Source organism: Amblyraja radiata, chromosome 3 (assembly GCF_010909765.2).
Source record: "Amblyraja radiata isolate CabotCenter1 chromosome 3, sAmbRad1.1.pri, whole genome shotgun sequence".
In the NCBI taxonomy this organism is placed as follows: domain Eukaryota; kingdom Metazoa; phylum Chordata; class Chondrichthyes; order Rajiformes; family Rajidae; genus Amblyraja; species Amblyraja radiata.
This window is the reverse complement of record NC_045958.1, coordinates 97,767,114-97,785,058: the sequence shown is the minus strand read 5'-3', so window position 1 is coordinate 97,785,058 and position 17,945 is coordinate 97,767,114. Positions and strand designations below refer to the sequence as shown.

The window sequence follows — 17,945 nt, the reverse complement described above, 5'->3', positions numbered from 1 at the left end:
GCCCTTGTTACTACAAACCTCAAACAAATTATCTGTTAATCTTTTTTGCAAATCCAATTTCGTTTAGGGACACAGTGTGGAAACAAGCCCTTCCTACGGCTGGGCGAGTCCACGCCGAACATAAATCACCCGTGCACCAGTTCTATGTTATCCCACTTTCGCATCCTACACACTAGGGGAAATTTACAGAGGCAATTAGCCTACAAACATGCACATCTTTGGGATGTGGCAGGAAACCAGTGCATCCAGCCAAAAACCTACACGGTCCCAGGGAAAACGTACAAACTCTGCACAGACAGCACCCGAGGCCAGGATCGAACCTGGGTTTCCGGCACTGAGAGGCAGCAGCTCTTGAAACTCTTGCCACAATTCCAGACTTGGAGCCCTGGTCACTTTCTGGTGAGCCAATATGGGCACTACCAGGGAGGCCAAGTTTTCTAGTCGAGGAAGTCGTGCAACATAGAAAGCACTTTATCAGGATGCATCAACGCTTGGTTTGAGAACAGCTGTAAGAAATTGCAACAAAATGTGGACGCAGCCCAGACCAACCTCCCTTCCATTGACTCCATTTATACCTCAGGCCATCAGCATAATCAAGGATGAGTCGCACCCAGGCCACTCCCTCTTCTCCCTCTCCCTTCAGGCAAAAGGTATAGAAGTGCGAAAACACACACCACCAGATTCAGGGACAGTTTCTTCACAGGCAACTGAATTAACCTACCACATCCAGAGAGCAGTGCTGAACTACTATCTACCTCTTTGATGTCCCTCGGACTTTCCTTGACCGAATGTTGCTGGCTTTACCTTGCACTAAATGTTAAACCCTTATAAATCCATTGTAAATGGATTAGATTAGATTAGATTATACCTTTAATAATCCTTTTCAGGAAATTACAGTGCCACGACAGCTTCAAGACAAACATAACACCACACATTTCCTCAAATGGCTTCCATACTTAACAAGTTAAAATACGTTAAAATACAAGTTAAAATACAATTAATTTTAAAAAAGTGCAATTATTTATGCGCATTATAAAGTCTTATAGCAGCTGGTAAACAGGACTTCCTATATCTCTCCGTTTTGCACATTGGTGCAATCAGCCTCTGACTGAAGATGCTGCTCTTGATCACCTTCAGGGCATGGAGTGGGTGAGTGGGGTTTGTCATTATAGAACCTAGTTTATTTAGAGTTCTGGCCTCTGCCACCTGCTGGACCGTTCGTTGCTCAGCCCCGACCACTGAGCCGGCCTTCCTGATTAGTTTGTCCAGTCTGTTTTTATCCGCTATACGGGCGCCATCTCCCCAACAGGCCACAGCAAAAAACAGAGCACTGGCCACCACTGAATGGTAGACACTGCACAGTAGGGGTTGGCAGATATTAAATGACCTCAGCCTCCTTAAAAAATACAGTCGGCTTTGTCCCTTCCTGTACACCGCCTCCATATGACACTTCCAGTTCAGCTCACTGTCAAGCTGCACCCCAAGGTACCTGTGATTAGCGACCACCTCCACCTCAGTGCCCTTAATGGTGATCGGCGTTGCTTGAGTCCTCCTCCTCCCCCTCCTGAAGTCCACAACTATCTCCTTTGTTTTTTTGGTGTTAAGATGGAGGTTATTGTGTGCGCTCCACTCCACAAAGTTACTTATTATGTCTCTGTATTCCTCCTCATTGCCCCCTTTAATGAGGCTGACAACAGCTGTATCATCCGAAAACAAACCTCAAACAAATTGATTGGAATTGATTGTAATCGTGTACCATCTTTCTGCTAACTGGTGAACATGCAACAAAAAGCTTTTCACTGTACCTCGGTACACGTGACAATAAACTAGACTGACACTGAACTGAACAGGAACTGTACACCATACTCCAGGTGTGGTTCAGCCAGGGCAATAATCCTGTATATTCCACCTCTCTAACCATTCCATTTGCCATTTTGGTTAATTTTGACAGCGAAGCACGCATTCCGTAAATGATTTTTTTTTTAAATGTCTTCTGGCTACCAATATTCCTGCACAAAGAAATTGATTCTTGCTATTTATTCTATTTTGCTATACAACTAGATAACAATTTGCTTCACCTTAATGGAATGGAACAAATTATATCAAAACAATCTTGAGGGCAAATAATAACAGTAAAAGGCCTGTTACAAACTATCTTTAAAACATTTTTTTTTAGAAAGATACAGAGTCGAATCAGGCACTTAAGCCCACTGAGTTCGTGCCGACCAGCAATCACCCTGCACACTAGCACTATCCTACACACTAGGAACAATTTACAGAAGTCAATTAACCTACAAATCTGTACGTCTTTGGAGTGTGGGAGGAAAATGGAGCACTCGGAGAAAATCTATACGGTCACAGGGAGAACTTACCAACTTAGCAGAGACAGCACCCCTAGTCAGGACCGAACCCAGGTCTCCTGCACTGTTCGACACAATATAACAAAACTAATCTAAGTCAGAACTGTGTCGCACTATTTACCAAAGACAAATATCTTTTTGTGCCTTCAGTGAATAGCGAGCTGGGCTGGCAAGGTCACCATTCCCAGCATTCCCTCGTGACCTTTCAACAGAGTAGTTTCGCCTGGAGGCCAACTCAGGTCAGGGCAATAGACTTTCTTCCCTCGAACAATAAAGTAAAAACCGTACCAGTTCAACTCTTATTTCCAAATCTGATCGCACAATCAGTAAGGAAAATAATTATTTACAATCTTTAACAAACATCAAGAGGCCGTAATCCTGAGCTAAACACAAAGTGCCAGAGGAACTCAGTGGGTCAGGCAATATCTATGGAGGGAATGGACGGGAAACATTTTGGATCGGGACCCTTCTTCAGACTTCTGAATTCCAAATTATAAACTTGGAATTGAAAATAAATGTTTGCTCATTTTAACACCCAATTCTCAGCAAGAGGAAGATAACCCTCCACAGGTCAATTGACGGTCATGCACATTATCCGTTTGACTCTTTATCATTCCCCACAGGCGCTGCCTGAGCTGCTGAGCATTACTGGTTTTTCGTTCTAGATTTTCAGCAAAGATCCTATAGCAAGCAAGATAGTCCACTCGACGAAAAAGACGTGGTACGGCCATGGGCAGATTCATGGGTAATTTTCGGCCCCATTTCCATAACCGGCTTCCGTCTCCGCACCAAAGATCCCATAGTTGAGCAAAGATACTAGTGCGGAGATGGAAACCGGTTACGGAAACATCCTCGTAAAAATAAAAGTTCTTTGGTAAAAATCTTCTCCTCATTTTCAGAATTATAATTTATTAACACAAACTGTTCCCCCGCGACGTTGATTACACTGCGAGTCGGGTTGGGTTACTGAAATGGATGAAAAAAAGGCCCACGTTCCACTCCGTTGCGTACTACACGTCAGCCCATTGCATTTAGCAGGAGTGGTCTATCTTGCTCCGCTATAGGATTCTTGATTTCCAGTATCTGCGTGGTTTTAAAAACATTTCGCAGTCCTTATTTGACCTTTCACCTCAGAGGGGTGCGGAGAATGTTTATGAGGAATGGCTGCCGATCAAGATTTCTTCAAGGAAATGAACCGTGAAAAATATCCCAACAAGTCACCAGGTAGGGTCTCGATCCGAAACGTCACCCATTCCTTCTCTCCAGAGATGCTGCCTGTCCCACTGAGTTACTCCAGCATTTTGTGTCTATCCATATAAAGCAACAAAGTTTGAAGACCCATTTACCATTCACCTGCACTGAACAACTGATATTAAATGTGACCAAACAAAGAACAGTGCAGTACATTAATTAAGATCCATTAAGTCTCAAGATTGAGAAGATTCACAATTACTCTGTCCATGGAACGTCACTGATTATTTTTTTCTGCCTGAGGGTCCCAATTATAATTCACATTCACAATCCATTAGGATACAACAGAAATATTCATGCACGGGGAAACTCTGATAAAAGATTTCAATGAAATTAAAGCCTCTGTTACATTTTATCTCCAAATGTAAATTGATTTAAAGTGAATTTCATGAGAAATCAAGCCAACGTCTTTTCATTGCAAATGTGTTTCTGACAAACTAAACACATTCATTTTCACTTTGAAAACCCCCTAATCCCAGCACACCTACAATTAAAATTTTACTTCAGCAGTGCACCACGTCAACCATCAACATCATTCAGTTTGTAACCCTGTCAAAGAAACAAAAATGTAATGCCTTTCATAGCCTCCACCATGCCCCAAGGTGTTTCACAGCCAATCTGGTAGAAGAATGTGAGAAGCAATTTGCACTCAGCCAGAGCTCAAGAGCAGAAAGACAAAAACAAAATGAACAGATAATCGATCCTCAAGTTCAACTTCCAGACTTACTTCCCCCAATGTTGTGTGGCTGCCAATTAAATTTATCCAGACTAAAGGCTGATAACTTCAATTTTCACATGGTTTTGCCTCTCCCCAGAAATTTAGCTAGGACATTTCCTGAAGTATTCCAGTGACTGTACCAGTAATACTGAGCATGGTATAATGCTCATGTAACACTCTTTGTGCAATATTGTGCTGAATCTTAAATCAATGTTTAGCATCCTTGGGACAACAGACATATGGACATGTATGTAGAAGCCCCTCGAGCCCCGTCTGCAGTTCAGTAAGGGTCATGACTCATCAGATTGCAACTTGAACTCGGCATTCCTGCCTAACCCCGTGCCTATCAAGAATCTATATTTCTCTGCCTGCAAGATATTGATGAACTGTTCCCACCCACATTTAAGGAAGGCTAGAAAAACAAAATCACCTCACCTCTGTCTTGCACGGGTCGTTGTTTATATTTAAGTAGTAACCCCCTTGTTTTATATGGAGACGCAAGGAACTGCAGATGCCGGTTTACAAAAAACAACACACAAAGTGCTGGAGTAACTCAGTGGGCAGGCAGCGTATCTGAAGGTCGTGGATAGGTGATGTTTCGGGTGGGGACCCTTTGTCAGACAAGAGGGTCTACATCCTGTACACATCCCACTAATCAAGACTCTGTCAGGAACATGGATTTTAACAACAGCTGCCCCAAACTGGAAGCCCTGAAAGCCAAACCCATTTTCAGCTCGGATGCCTCAGGTCTTCCACCTCATCACACCACGTGACGTTGACCAATCACCATTCCCTGATCACATATTGCAGGAAAAGTGTTCCCGATGTTGAGGGAGTCCAGAACCAGGGATCACGGTTTAAGAAAAAGCCGATGGATTGGGCTGCTACGGTGGCGCAGCGGTAGAGTTGCTGACTTACAGCGCGTGCAGCGCCAGAGACCCGGATTCAATCCCGAATACGGCTGCTGTCTGTACAGCGTTTATACATTCTCCCCGTGACCGGGTGGGTTTTCTCCGAGATCTTCAGTTTCCTCCCACCCTCGCACATACAGGTATGAAGGTTAATTGGCTTGGTGTGTGTTTAAATTGTTCCTAGTGGGAGCAGGATAGTGTTAACATGTGCGGATCGCTGGTCGGTGCAGACTCGGTGGGACGAAGGGACTGTTTACGCGATGTATCTCGAAACATAAACTAAAATAAGCGATAGGCCATTTGGGACCGAGATGAGAATAAACGTTTTCAGACAAGAGTTGTGAATTCTCTGCCACAGAAGGCAGTTGAAGGCAATTCACTGGATGTTTTCAAGCGAGAGCTCGATATAACTCTTGGGGCTAACGGAATCAAAGGAAATGGGGAGAAAGCAGGAACAGGGTACTGATTTTGGATGGTCAGCCATGATTTGGATGATCAGCCATGATCATTGAATGGCAGTGCTGGCTCGAAGGGCCGAATGACCTACTCCTGCACCTATTTTCTCAGTTTCTATGTTTCTCGCACCCCAGTGTTCAGACATGACAATGCCCATAACACTTAATCCAATGGTCCAGACTCCCTCAAGCCCTATGTTCCAGTCACCTTGCTACATATGACAATAATACATGTGACAATGTGGCGGTCACGGTGGCACAGTGGTAGAGTTGCAGCCTTACAGCGAATGCAGTGCCGTAGACCCGGGTTCGATCCTGACTACGGGTGCTCTCTGTACGGAGTTTGTATGTTTTCCCGGTGAACATGCGTGGGTTTTCCCTGGGAGCTTTGGTTTCCTCCCACACCCCAAAGTCGTACAGGTTTGTAGGCTAATTGGCTTGGTCGGCGCGGAGTCGGTCGGTCGAATGGCATGTTTCCGCGCTGTTTCATTAAACTAAAATTTAAACAAAACTAAAGATATAGCTCCTTCATCGAAGGCTCAAGAGTCTCCACCAACCTCCCAATGGGCCCCTACCTCCAACCTCAATTACTATTGAAAACTGCAGAATAGAGTCATGATAGAGACCATTGGAATCACAGAGAGACCCAGCATGGAAACATGCCGTTCAGCTATAGTGACCATTAGCCACCCATTTACCCTAAAGGGCCTGTCCCACGAGCATGCGACTCCATGCGGCAAGCACGACCTAACGTGGTCGCTTGAGCCATACGGCCTTGCGGGGCCGGTCCCACTTCGATCGCCGGAGCCGTATGGAGTTGCGCGGAGCTGGTCCTGACATCGCGCGGGGCTCCGAAAAACTGACCATGTTAAAAAATTCCGCGCGGCAACAGCCTGCTGGCCCGCAGCCGCCTCGACGCCGTACGCACCACCTCGACGGGCGTGCGCAGCATCTTGACGCCGTACGTCACGCTCGAACTTCCCGTGGACTTCACTCGAACTTCACGGCACTCACTCGACGTCCACGCGGCCCCTGCTTCCGGTTTGGTCGTGCTCGCCACATGCAGGGACAGGCCCTTCCTAAACGTCGCCTATTTCCTTCGCTCCATAGATGCTGCTGCACCCGCTGAGTTTCCCCAGCAATTTTGTGTACCTACAGGCCCTTCATACTCCATTTCTCCCCCATTTCTCTCCACATTCTTATTATATTCCCCCAGTTCTTCCACTTATCTGCACATTAGGGAACATGTACAGCGGCCAATTAATCTACTAAACTGCAGGTCATTGGGATGTGGTAAGGAAGCAGGGAACTCGGGGGACACCCACATGGTCAGGGTGAGAACATACATCCGACGTCAGGATTGAACCTGGATCTCTGGCACAGTGAGACAGTAGCTTTACTACCTTCTTCACTGAGCCCCACTGTCGTGACAACCACCTTGTGTGAACCTCGAGGTGCAATGACATTTCTACGAGCATTTGTGTTTAGGAGGTTTAGCTGTGGGAATCAATATTAACTCGGGTACAAGCTGTCTGAAGAAGGGTCTCGACCCGAAACGTCACCTAATCCTTTTCTCCAGAGATGCTGTCTAACCCGCTGAGTTACTCCAGCTTTTTGTGTCTATCTTCGGTTTTAAATCTGCAGTTCCTTCCTGCACAAGCAAGCAATCTTTGTAAAATGACAAGAGAACGTTTGACTTCATTTTATGGAACAGGGTTACAAGATGCGAATGACTGCACCTTGACAATTCAGAGGCACAGTGGAACTGCAGTCAGGTATGTAGCTAGGTTAGGCACTCTGGAGTGAGCTTGCATTTACAACATTCTGACTCATTCTGAGCAGAACCACCCAGGGTTGCCAACTTTCTCACTCCCAAATAAGGGACAAAAGGTCAAAATAAGGGACCAATTCCCAACGGCAATTTGTTGACCGACTCGGCCGTGGCTGGGTGAACGATGAGTTGGCCTGGGTGCTGGACTGCACACAAAGCCCAGCTGGCCAGCTGAGGAGTTTCGGCCCGCGCAACGTTGCGGGCAATGTCCGGCACCCCATCCAACTCATGAACCAATGATCGGCCATGAGAAGGAGGGGTGGTGGTGTCGACGGTCAGTGAAGGTCCGAAGGTCGGACAGCTGGCGGGCTGCCGATCAACAGGGCCACGGGCGAGATGCTGCTGCTGCACTCCATGGGCTGCACTGCGTCGGGACGGGTGAGGCGGGGCTGGACGCGGTGCTCTGACCTGACAGTCCCCCTCGACCCGAGTTGTTGCAGTCAAATACAGGACAAGGGCAGTCCCGTATGGGACAAACCAAATTAGCCCAATATACGGGATGTCCCGGCAAAAAAATGGACAGTTAGCAACCACTGAATCAAAGATAACTGGTTAAAATTGTACTAGCATTAGTGCATTGAGTCTTGACAACTATATCGGTGCAATACTATTAAAATATTTCTGAATTGTTACAGGAAATGGCTCTTTAAGGAGATTTTAAACTGTGATTCCATTTATCTGTTCAATCCATGCAAACAATACCACTGTACCTTTCAAAGATCAGCGCACTCACCTGCAAAATTGATCGTTATATTTTCCCGAGTCAGTGAAAAATTTACAGGTTAATTAATTGGGTTTTTTTGTATGGTGTGCTTAAATTGATTGCCAGAATTGCTGACATTATTTTAAAGGTTGAGAGCTGTTTTCTACTGGTTGGGGAGGCTATTCAAGAGCACATTCAGCCGATTTGTTGCCCTCGTGTCGAGGCAATTCAATATTTAACGAGAAAGAAGTCAAGCACTCCAAACTTTACAATGTGTCTAAAATCTAAATAGTAGTGTGCGAGAACATTTTATATGTTAAGAGGGAAGTAATGATTTTAACTGCTTGGTGCACATGGCCAAAGCAAAGCATGTCTTTTAGTTTAGCTTAGAGATACAGCCTGAAAACAGGCCACCGAGTCTGCACCGCCCATAATCACCCCATACTAGTTCTATCCTACACACTAGGGACAATTTACAGAATCCAATTAATTTGCAAACCTGTATGTCTTTGGAATGTGAGTGGAAACCGGAGAACCCAGAGAAAACCCACGTGGTCACAGGGAGAACGTACAAACTCTGTACAGACAGCACCAGTGGTCAGGTTGGAACCCAGTTCTGTTTAGAGATACAGTGCGGAAACAGGCCCTTCAGCCCACCTAGTCCACACCGTCCAGTGATCCCCGTACATTAACACTATCCTGCACACAGGAGGGCCCAATTTTACACTTATACCAAATCAATTTACCTCCAAACCCGTACGTCTTTGGAGTGTGAGAGGAAACTAAAGATCTCGGAGAAACCCCACACAGGTCACAGGGTTAACTCCGTATGGACAGCACCCGTAGTTGGGATTCATCCCAGTTCTCCAACGCTGCAAGCGCTGTAAGGCAGCAACTCTACCACTGCGCCACCGTGGCCACCCAAGCGGCATCCTTTATTTCCATCTTACACACAGTAAATCAATGTCAGAGTCAAGCAGAATCAGACAAACACCACCTTACCTTGTTCATTGAGTAGACCGAACTCCAGTGAGTATTTCAGGACGTGGTAATTATTCCACACATAGAGCTTATGGTCTCTCGGATTGTAATCCACTGCTGCAATGTACTGGTAGGAGTTGGGAAAGATGATGTCAATACTTCCTTCCATACTTAACTCGGTGTTATAGATATAGTCTATCTTATTCCCAGTGGCCTCATTGTCGTCATCTTCATACACAGATTTCACCACGTAGAGAACGCCACAAATCATGAAGGCATTTGAAGCTGACCTCTTATCATAGGCAGTATTCCAAGTTCCTTCAATCCGCAAAGTGTAAGGATTTAACTGGCTAATTACTATTTTGCCATTGTTCTGCTCTGTTGCATAGATGACCCATAACCCGTTTTCGTCCACCGCAAGATCAATGTCGGACTTCCCTCCCCATCGGTAAGGGGAGGTGTCGTGGTAATTGGCGCTGGCTATGATGGCCTCCCCACTCTTGATCCTAGTCCTGAGGTCAAACTTCACGATGTTTCGCGTTCGCTCTTTGTTGAAGAACAGCGCGCCGTCATACACCACGAAGCCCGTTCCGTCCACTCGGTGAGGAAGCTTGTAGGTGATGGTGGGCCGTCCCGCAATGAAGTCGCCCATTGAAGAGTATTCCGTCAGTGTGTCTGTCCTGTAGGGAGTCCACGGCATGTAGTAGACCTTGTCCGAAGCTTGAAGTGGGTCTTTGCACCAGGCCCCAGACTGGTGATCGGACTCAAACAAGTGGTCCATCTGATAAACTGCTTGAAGTGTTCCGGGGCATAAGAAAACTGTGGGAAAGGAAGAAAAGATAAACATGTCAAAATCCCACAGGGCAGCTCCACTTGGTTCAATCAATGGACAATTGTTTTCCCTTTTTCCTGTGGATCCATCAAACAACTTCAGTTTAAAGAGGTTTCTTCAAAGTTACCAAGCTATACATAGTGATATATATATATATATTTAAATGCTATGTTAAAATAATTAGAAAATCCAAATATAATCAGAATTTTCAAACACTAAACATGTTGCTTTTCATATCTTGAAGAGGAAAATAGCTGCTCTTTTCAATAAGAAGAGAGAGCAGGGGCTTGGGAAATTATACTTCGTTCAATTGTCAGTTCGTTATAAATAGAGACCGAATTGCTTTTGAGACAAAACAGTTTAAGAAAATATTTAAGCAGCAGCTTTCACAAAATGGATGCAAAGATTAAATCGAAATGAAAGAGGCATGACATGAGAAGGAAATAAAGAAGGAAATCGATAAACCTTCTATGATCTGATCTTTTGTAACAAAGTGAAAAATGTGTATGCGGCGGCATATGTCCTGTTAGCAAGCAGCGAGATGAACATGGTGCGTCTAAACTTGGTTAACAGCTGCACAACAGAGATGAGAGCAAACTTGTGGCAATGCATAAGGTTAATAAGGTAAGTGCATAACAGTGATCATAAGTGTGCAATTTCTAATTGTCGTATTACCTTTCTGATCCACTTCTACTTAGGCATTGGGAGAGGGAAGAAAGAAATGAAGAAGAAAAAGAGAATTGATTAATGGTATTCACCAGCAATGACATTACTGTAAAAAACACATTAAAGGGGAGAGCAAGTGGCTGGTCCAGGGAAATTATTCATAACTGGAAAATATTGGATTTGATTATTTTGTAAAAACCTGGTGAGAAACAACAGTACAATTTTCAAAACAAAATGATTCATAGAAATATTCAAAAAAGATGTTTCCAGTACTATATTGTCAGGAGAATCAGAACATCAGTTGGATAATTGGTGCCGTACACAATGAGGAGACACAAGAAACTGCAGATGGTAGAATCTTTAAGAAAAGAAACAAAGTGCTGGAGGAACTCAACGGGTCAGGCAGCATCTATGGAGGGAATGACAGATGATGTGTCGGGTTAGGACCTTTCTTCAGACTGGTGGACTAGAAGCTGGAAAAGAAGGCAGAGGCAGAACAAAGACCGTCAAGTATAGAGGTGAGGGGGATTTTATTGACAGAACGGGAGAGGAAGCAGCCAAGGCTAGAGGTGCAAATGAGACAAAAGGGTGACAGATAAGGAAGGAAGAGGAGGTGCGAAATGTAAAGCAGGAGGGAAGTGCTAAGTGATGCTCTACCTAGAGCTTTTCAGCGTACTACATCGATCCAAATTCAGGATGTAGGTGCAATGAGACAAGGGGGAGAGGAAGGAGGAGAGAGGGTAAATGAGAAATATGGGACTCTGGGTGGGAGATGAGCATACAGGTGGGGGGGGGGGGGGGGGGGGGGAGCAGGATGACTAGGATGGTGGGAGATAGTGAGAGAAGTGTGGGAAAGAAAGTCCCGACCCAAGATGTTGTCAGTCCATTCTCTCCACAGATGCTGCTGGACCACTTCCTCCCGCACTTTGTTTTTTGCTCAATACACAAGGTGATGTTCCAACAAAGCCAACCTGGCATGAGTCACAGACCTTTATCTCATTTTCCTGGTTGATAACATTGGTTTTCAACATTTCAACACAACACCTTTTTTTTAATTAGTTTTAAGAGACTGTTTTAAATATTTGTCTTATCAGAAGCTTTCTTTGTTCAAGTATGCTCATAAAGGTCAGATACTTCTTTACTTGATTTTAGACTTTAGAGATACAGCGCGGAAACCGAGTCCGCGCCGACCAGCGGGTTCCCCCGTACATGAGCTCTATCCTACATACATAATTTACAGAAGCCAATTAACCTACAATCCTGGACGTTTTTGGAAAGTGGGAGGTAACCGGAGCAAACCCACGTGGTCACAGGGAGAATGTATAAACTGCTTACACATAGCCACGATCGAACCCGGGCGCTGATGCTGTAAGGCAGCAACTCTACCGCTGCCCCAAATGCCATCACAATGGACAAATACCCACCAGATAATGACTTTGTACCCAGTGTGTTTAATATTCAAGAGCAATGCTGCGCTGAACATTTCATACACTTGCAATTAGTGCAGACTAACACCTTAGATAAGAGAAAGAGCTGAATAAATCGTCAGGGACTGTTTGCCCCAGAGAGGGGTCCAGTTTGCAAAGAAATACCTCTCAGCCCATTTTATCACAGCTTACTTTAGTTTTCTTTTCAACTTAGCTTATCAATATGGGCTACAAAGTGGGGGGAGGGGGCGGGAGCAATATGGGGAAGACTGTTGTAAAATATAAGACATTGTGCTGCACAGTGGCACAGCGGTAGAGTTGCTGCCTTACAGCACCAGGGACCCAGCTTCGATCTTCACTACGAGCGTCGTCTATACAGAGTTTGTACATTCGCCATGTCACCGTGCGAGTTTTCTCCGGGTGCTCCAGTTTCCTCCCACACTCCAAATACCGGCTTCAGCAAAAATTGGCCCTAGTGTGTAGTGACTGGTCAGTCGGCGTGGACTCCGGTGAGCTGATGGGCCTGTTTCTGTGCTGCATCTCCAGAGTCTAAAATAAAGAATTGCCCAACATTTACGAGCACACTTGAACAAGGAAAGCTTCTGATCAGACAGAATTATTGGGTGAAAATGCTCTGATTCTCTTGGTTATTATTCACTCTTTCTAGGAGAAGAAGACTTCACCTCAGGATTGAAGTCCTAAACTATGGCTTTCGAACTGTACCCTACTAATCAGTGTGCTTCAGAGAACTTGCTCTGGGACCATCTTGGAACATCTGCATCCTAAAATCAGTTTTGAATATTCTGTTGGCTACTGAGTTTGTGAAGGTGAGAATGCCTTCGAGAGAAAACCCTCTGCAAAACACCATTGGATGTCTCAGTCCAAATGATTAATTACTTTATGCAAACTGTTTCAATCCTTGTTATTGAAATCTGATATTCTACAAATAAAAGAGATTTAGATTTATTTTCTCTGGAAGTAAAATGAAATAAGGACACACAATGTGAAATGTTATATCTTTGCATTAAAACATTGTACCCACTCACAACAAGCTCACAATGGCATGCAATAGCACGCAACAAAAATCATCTCACTGTACAATAAACTAAACTGATCTGGTATCCTTTAACTGTGCACTACGGATGTCTTGATTGTATTCATGTATAGACTCTTCTTAAAGGTGGCACGGTGGCGCAGCGGTAGAATTGCTGCCTTACAGCGAATACAGCGCCAGAGACCCGGGTTCGATCCCGATTACGGGTGCTGTTCGTACGGAGTCTGTACATTCTCCCCATGACCTGCGTGGGTTTTCTCCGAGATATTCGGTTTCCTCCCACACTCCAAAGACGTACAGGTTTGTAGGTTTATTGGCTTGGTAATTGTAAAAATTGTTCCTAGTGTGTGTAGGACAGTGTTAATGTGCGAGGATTGCTGGTCGGCGAGGACCCGGTGGGCTGAAGGGCCTGTTTCCGTGCTGTATCTCTAAACTAAACTAAACCAAACTGGATAGTACTCAATAAAAATTATTCACTGTAACTCAGTATGCATGACAATAAACTAAAACATGAGGAAATACCTTTTGTACAAATGTTGTTATAAATTATAAACGCATTTCCTTTCCACAAAACAACAATAAATACAATGCTGGAAGGGGGATCACAAGAAGCCATATAATCTTGTGCCATGTGTATCAATGTCAATGTAAAAGAAAAACAATGGACTTACTGCAACCTCTGAGAAGTCTGTGATTTGCTTTCAGAGTCCTTCATGTGTCAGGTGCACCGTCAGAGGGAGGAGACAGGCATACACAATGGCAAAGGCATGTAAAGGCAATGCACACCTGCAAGTCACTTTGTGTTAAGGGGCTGTCCCACTTGGGTGACCTAATTGGTAAGTTTAGAAGAGTTTGGAAAAAATGACATGTTGAAGCCCTCCTTCGACTATGTAGAAGACCTCCTTTGACTATGTTGAAGACCAGCTTCGACTAGCTACGACTAACCGGGAAAATTGGTCACCGAATAGTGGAGAGTGAAGACGACCTCCTTCAACCACCTTTCGACTATGATGAAGACTATCAACGACTACCTTCGACTACCTTCAACTACCCTCGATTACCTACGATTAACATGACGACCCACAACGACTAAACCTACGAGTAAAAAAAGTATAGATTTTTTTCCATGGCGACCTTTTTTTACTCGCGGGCATTTTTTACTATATATTGAAAAAAACGCCACGACCTAGCTGAGGCCTCGAATACACGGAGACCACTCTCGAGCATGAAGGAGAGTTACGAAGACCTCCTACGACCTCACGTCGACCATGCTGCGAGTACGAGTCGAGGTCAAACTCGCCAGAACTCACGGATTAGGCCATCCAAGTGGGACAGCCCCTTTAGATTATTCCACAGTAGTACGGCCTCTGAATGAGGTGAGCCATACATGTAGTTCATTGGTTAGTCAGTCAGTGACGCTGAGGCCTAGGAGGTCATAAGGCCATAAGTGATAGGAGGTAGAATTAGGCCATTTGGCCCATCAAGTCCACTCCACCATTCAATCATGCCTGATCTATCTTTCCCTGCTAACCCCATTCTCCTGCCCTCTCCCCATAATCCCTGACACCCATACTGATCAAGAACCGATCTATCGCTGCCTTAAAAATATCCACTGACTTGGCTTCCTCATCCTTCTGTGGCAATGCATTCCACAGATTTGCCAACCTCTGACTAAATGGAGCACTTGGCACTCAATCTGTTCTTCACACTGTTTCCATCAGTAGAAGGGACGTTACTGGAGTACACACTTATCTTTCCAATAAACCTTTCTTTCCATTAAATGAGCTCCCCAGCCCACAGTGTCTACACTGGCCATCAAGTACCCATTTTTTAAAACACTCATCCTGCCCTAACCCGCTTCATTCTTCCCATATTCCTATCTACTCCCAGCATATTCACTGTGAATTTCCCCATGGTGTTTGGTCGATCAATCAACTTACCAAACACAACAAATCTTTGAGGTATGGAAGAAAATTAGAGCACTGGAGGAAACTCACATGGTCGCAAGGGGAACATGCCAACTCCACATAGTCAGCAGGAGAGGTCCAAATCGATCCTGGGTCTCACTGTCCCTTGTGCAGTGACTGCTCTCCCACTGACTATCAATGCTGTGCTCCTTTATAATCCCAACAACATCAATGAGCAGGAGCATTTGTAAAACTTCACAGAAGCCTGCTATTCCGACACCTATCTTCAGATCTGAAGGAGGGTCTCGACCCTAAATGTTACCCATTCCTTCTCTCCAGAGATGCTGCCAGACCCACTGAGTTACTCCAGCTTTTTGTGTCTATTTTCAGTTTAAACCAGCATCTACAGTTCCTTCCTGCACATCTAAACACTCATCAATGGCTTAACATTTTGCTCAATAATATCCCATTCCATTCCCTCCTGGGGCCAAAGCAGTTCAGAATCCTTCGAAACCTCATTAGAAATATTTTCTTCACAAAATATTATACTTTCTAAAATAAATTATTGCCAATAAATAACCATAGTGGCGACAAACACTAAAATAAATTAACCAAAAAATCATGATCGGTAAAAATTGGTAAAAGTGAGGCCACACATAAAATGGATGAACAGTACCTCATATTTCATTGAGGTCGTTTACGACCCAGTAATTTAAATGTTGAATTAATAATAGCCTTTCCCCCTCATATTTCCCCTGCCTCTTCGACCCTCAAGGACACACATTTTTCCCACCATCTCCCACTATTCCAGTCATGCTGCTCATTTACCCGCCTCTGTACATTCATCTCCCAACCCCAAGTCCCATTTGCTCCTCATCTTTCCCCTCCCACGTCACCTGCCACCATATCCCTCCCTCGGGCTCAAAATTTTCTCCTTTCCTTATCTGTCACCCGTCTTTCTCTTTTTCCCCTCTCGCATTTGTCACGTACTCCACCCATCTGACCCCTCCACCCATCCGCAACCTCACCTGCATCCGCCTATCACTTGCCCCATCCCCATCGCCACCCATCTCTTCCAGCTTTCTGAACAGTCTAAAGAAGAATCTCTATAATCTTTCCATCCCTTCTACAGGTACTGCCAGACCCGCTGAGATCTGCCAGCACTTTTGGGTTTTTTTCGCAATAGATTGATAATTTTTAGTCAATTGATAAAGAGCTCAATACAAGGCATTGTTGAGAATACATGTACAACCTTTTTTTCGTGCTTCATTAAGAAACCCATTATTAAAGATAAGGTTTAGCTTCGTTAACAGAGGGATAATTATTTTATATACTCTCAATCTGCAGTAATTGCCTGAGATAATGAGAATGTAATTAAAAATCCTACGGAAGATAGAAGTGATTATTGGATGCACTTGCTCAAAAGCAGTCAGCTTTGGACGATGGAATGGGGGATGGGGAATTCACTGTTTCATGATTGGAATCATTGCCTGGTGAGTTGGCTGTCAGCATCTAAGGTCAGTGGGGCTCAACTTGAGCCACTGATATCAGTGAACCAGCAAGCTGCGTGCGCAAGTCTCCATCCAGCGATATGCCCATGAAACCCAAGTTGACCTCTGGTGCAATTCTGCACTTTTGAGTCTCCTTTTTTTTGGATGGGAAGTTAAACAAAATCAGGTGGATGTCAAAGATAACATGACATGATTTTGAGCGACTATTTGAATTACTATCATGCACAATATCTTTACTGTAATCACCAACACTGTGTAACCATTTTGGTTATATATTGCTGCTGGATAATGTAGTCTTAAGGGCCTGTCCCACTTAGGTGATTTTTTAGGCGACTGTCATAGTCGTAGCAGGTCGCCGAAAAAACGGTGACTGGACTCCCCTACGACAATGTCTACGACAAGCTACAACAACCTACCATCTTGCCGTCAAGCTACGGCAAGCTACCAACAACCGGCGACCCATTAGGACATCCACCTACGGCCACACCAACGACAACTTATGACCACACAGGCGACAACCTACAACAACCAAAGTCAACCTACGTCCACCCCCGACTAGCTACGACCCTGTCGGCGACAACTGAAGACAATTCGGTCGCCAGTACCTGTCAACGGTTGATGTAGGTTGAAGTAGGTGATCGCCAATGGGATTCACCAAAGTCAGCACTGGCAACAACCTACGTCACCTGGCGACAGCCTACGACAGCACCTATGTCAGGAGAAGTCAAACTATGCTCATTGGCTTCAACCCACTGTCGCCAAAGTATTTTGAACATGTTGAAAGCCAGCGGCGACCACAAAAATGCTACGACTCTTTGGGCGACTGAGGAGGCTAGTCACGACCATACAGGCGACATCCCGGCAACCATGCGGTGACGGTCAAGTCGCCTGTAGTCTCCTAAAAAAATAGCCTAAGTGGGACAGGCCCTTTACATTAGAATGGCCACAACGCTGAATAATTCAGTACATTCCTGCTTGACAGACCAGTTGTATTCTTACAAACTCATCCCTGTGGTAATTGTCTTGAGTAAAATTGTCAACATTTGTTGTTCTTTTGCATTTAGCAAATTTTTCTCACACAAATTCCATAGGAGTGAATTTTTATTCTGGACCTAAAATGTTTCGACAGTGATCCGTAAATTCAAATGGCAACTTTCTGTTACCCGTACAGCCATAACATAAAGTGCGGTGTCCATCATTGTTTGTGGAAAGTCTTTGGGGCATTCAGAGATCGTGAAAAGTATTATGAGTATATCAATCACACTTCCCCGTCAAAACCTTTCAAGTTTGACCAGGGTTGGTGCCCGGTTTGAAGATTTGCTTCTTTCTAGCTGAGCC

The 17,945-nt window shown here is 44.7% G+C and overlaps 1 protein-coding gene across 8 annotated transcripts in view; it reads right to left on the bottom strand.

The window, feature by feature from the left end:
• adgrl3 (adhesion G protein-coupled receptor L3) overlaps positions 1-17,945 on the bottom strand; it is a 618,558-nt gene that overhangs the window by 195,194 nt on the left and 405,419 nt on the right. For 6 of the 8 annotated variants that reach the window (XM_033018411.1, XM_033018412.1, XM_033018413.1 and 3 more), the window contains 2 exons: positions 10,718-10,732; positions 9,232-10,029 (listed from right to left, as the gene is read on the bottom strand). In XM_033018411.1, coding sequence (XP_032874302.1) covers positions 9,232-10,029; positions 10,718-10,732 — 813 coding nt within the window. The remainder of the gene's footprint in view (positions 1-9,231; positions 10,030-10,717; positions 10,733-17,945) is intronic. The other 2 variants (XM_033018409.1, XM_033018414.1) reach the window with 1 other exon arrangement.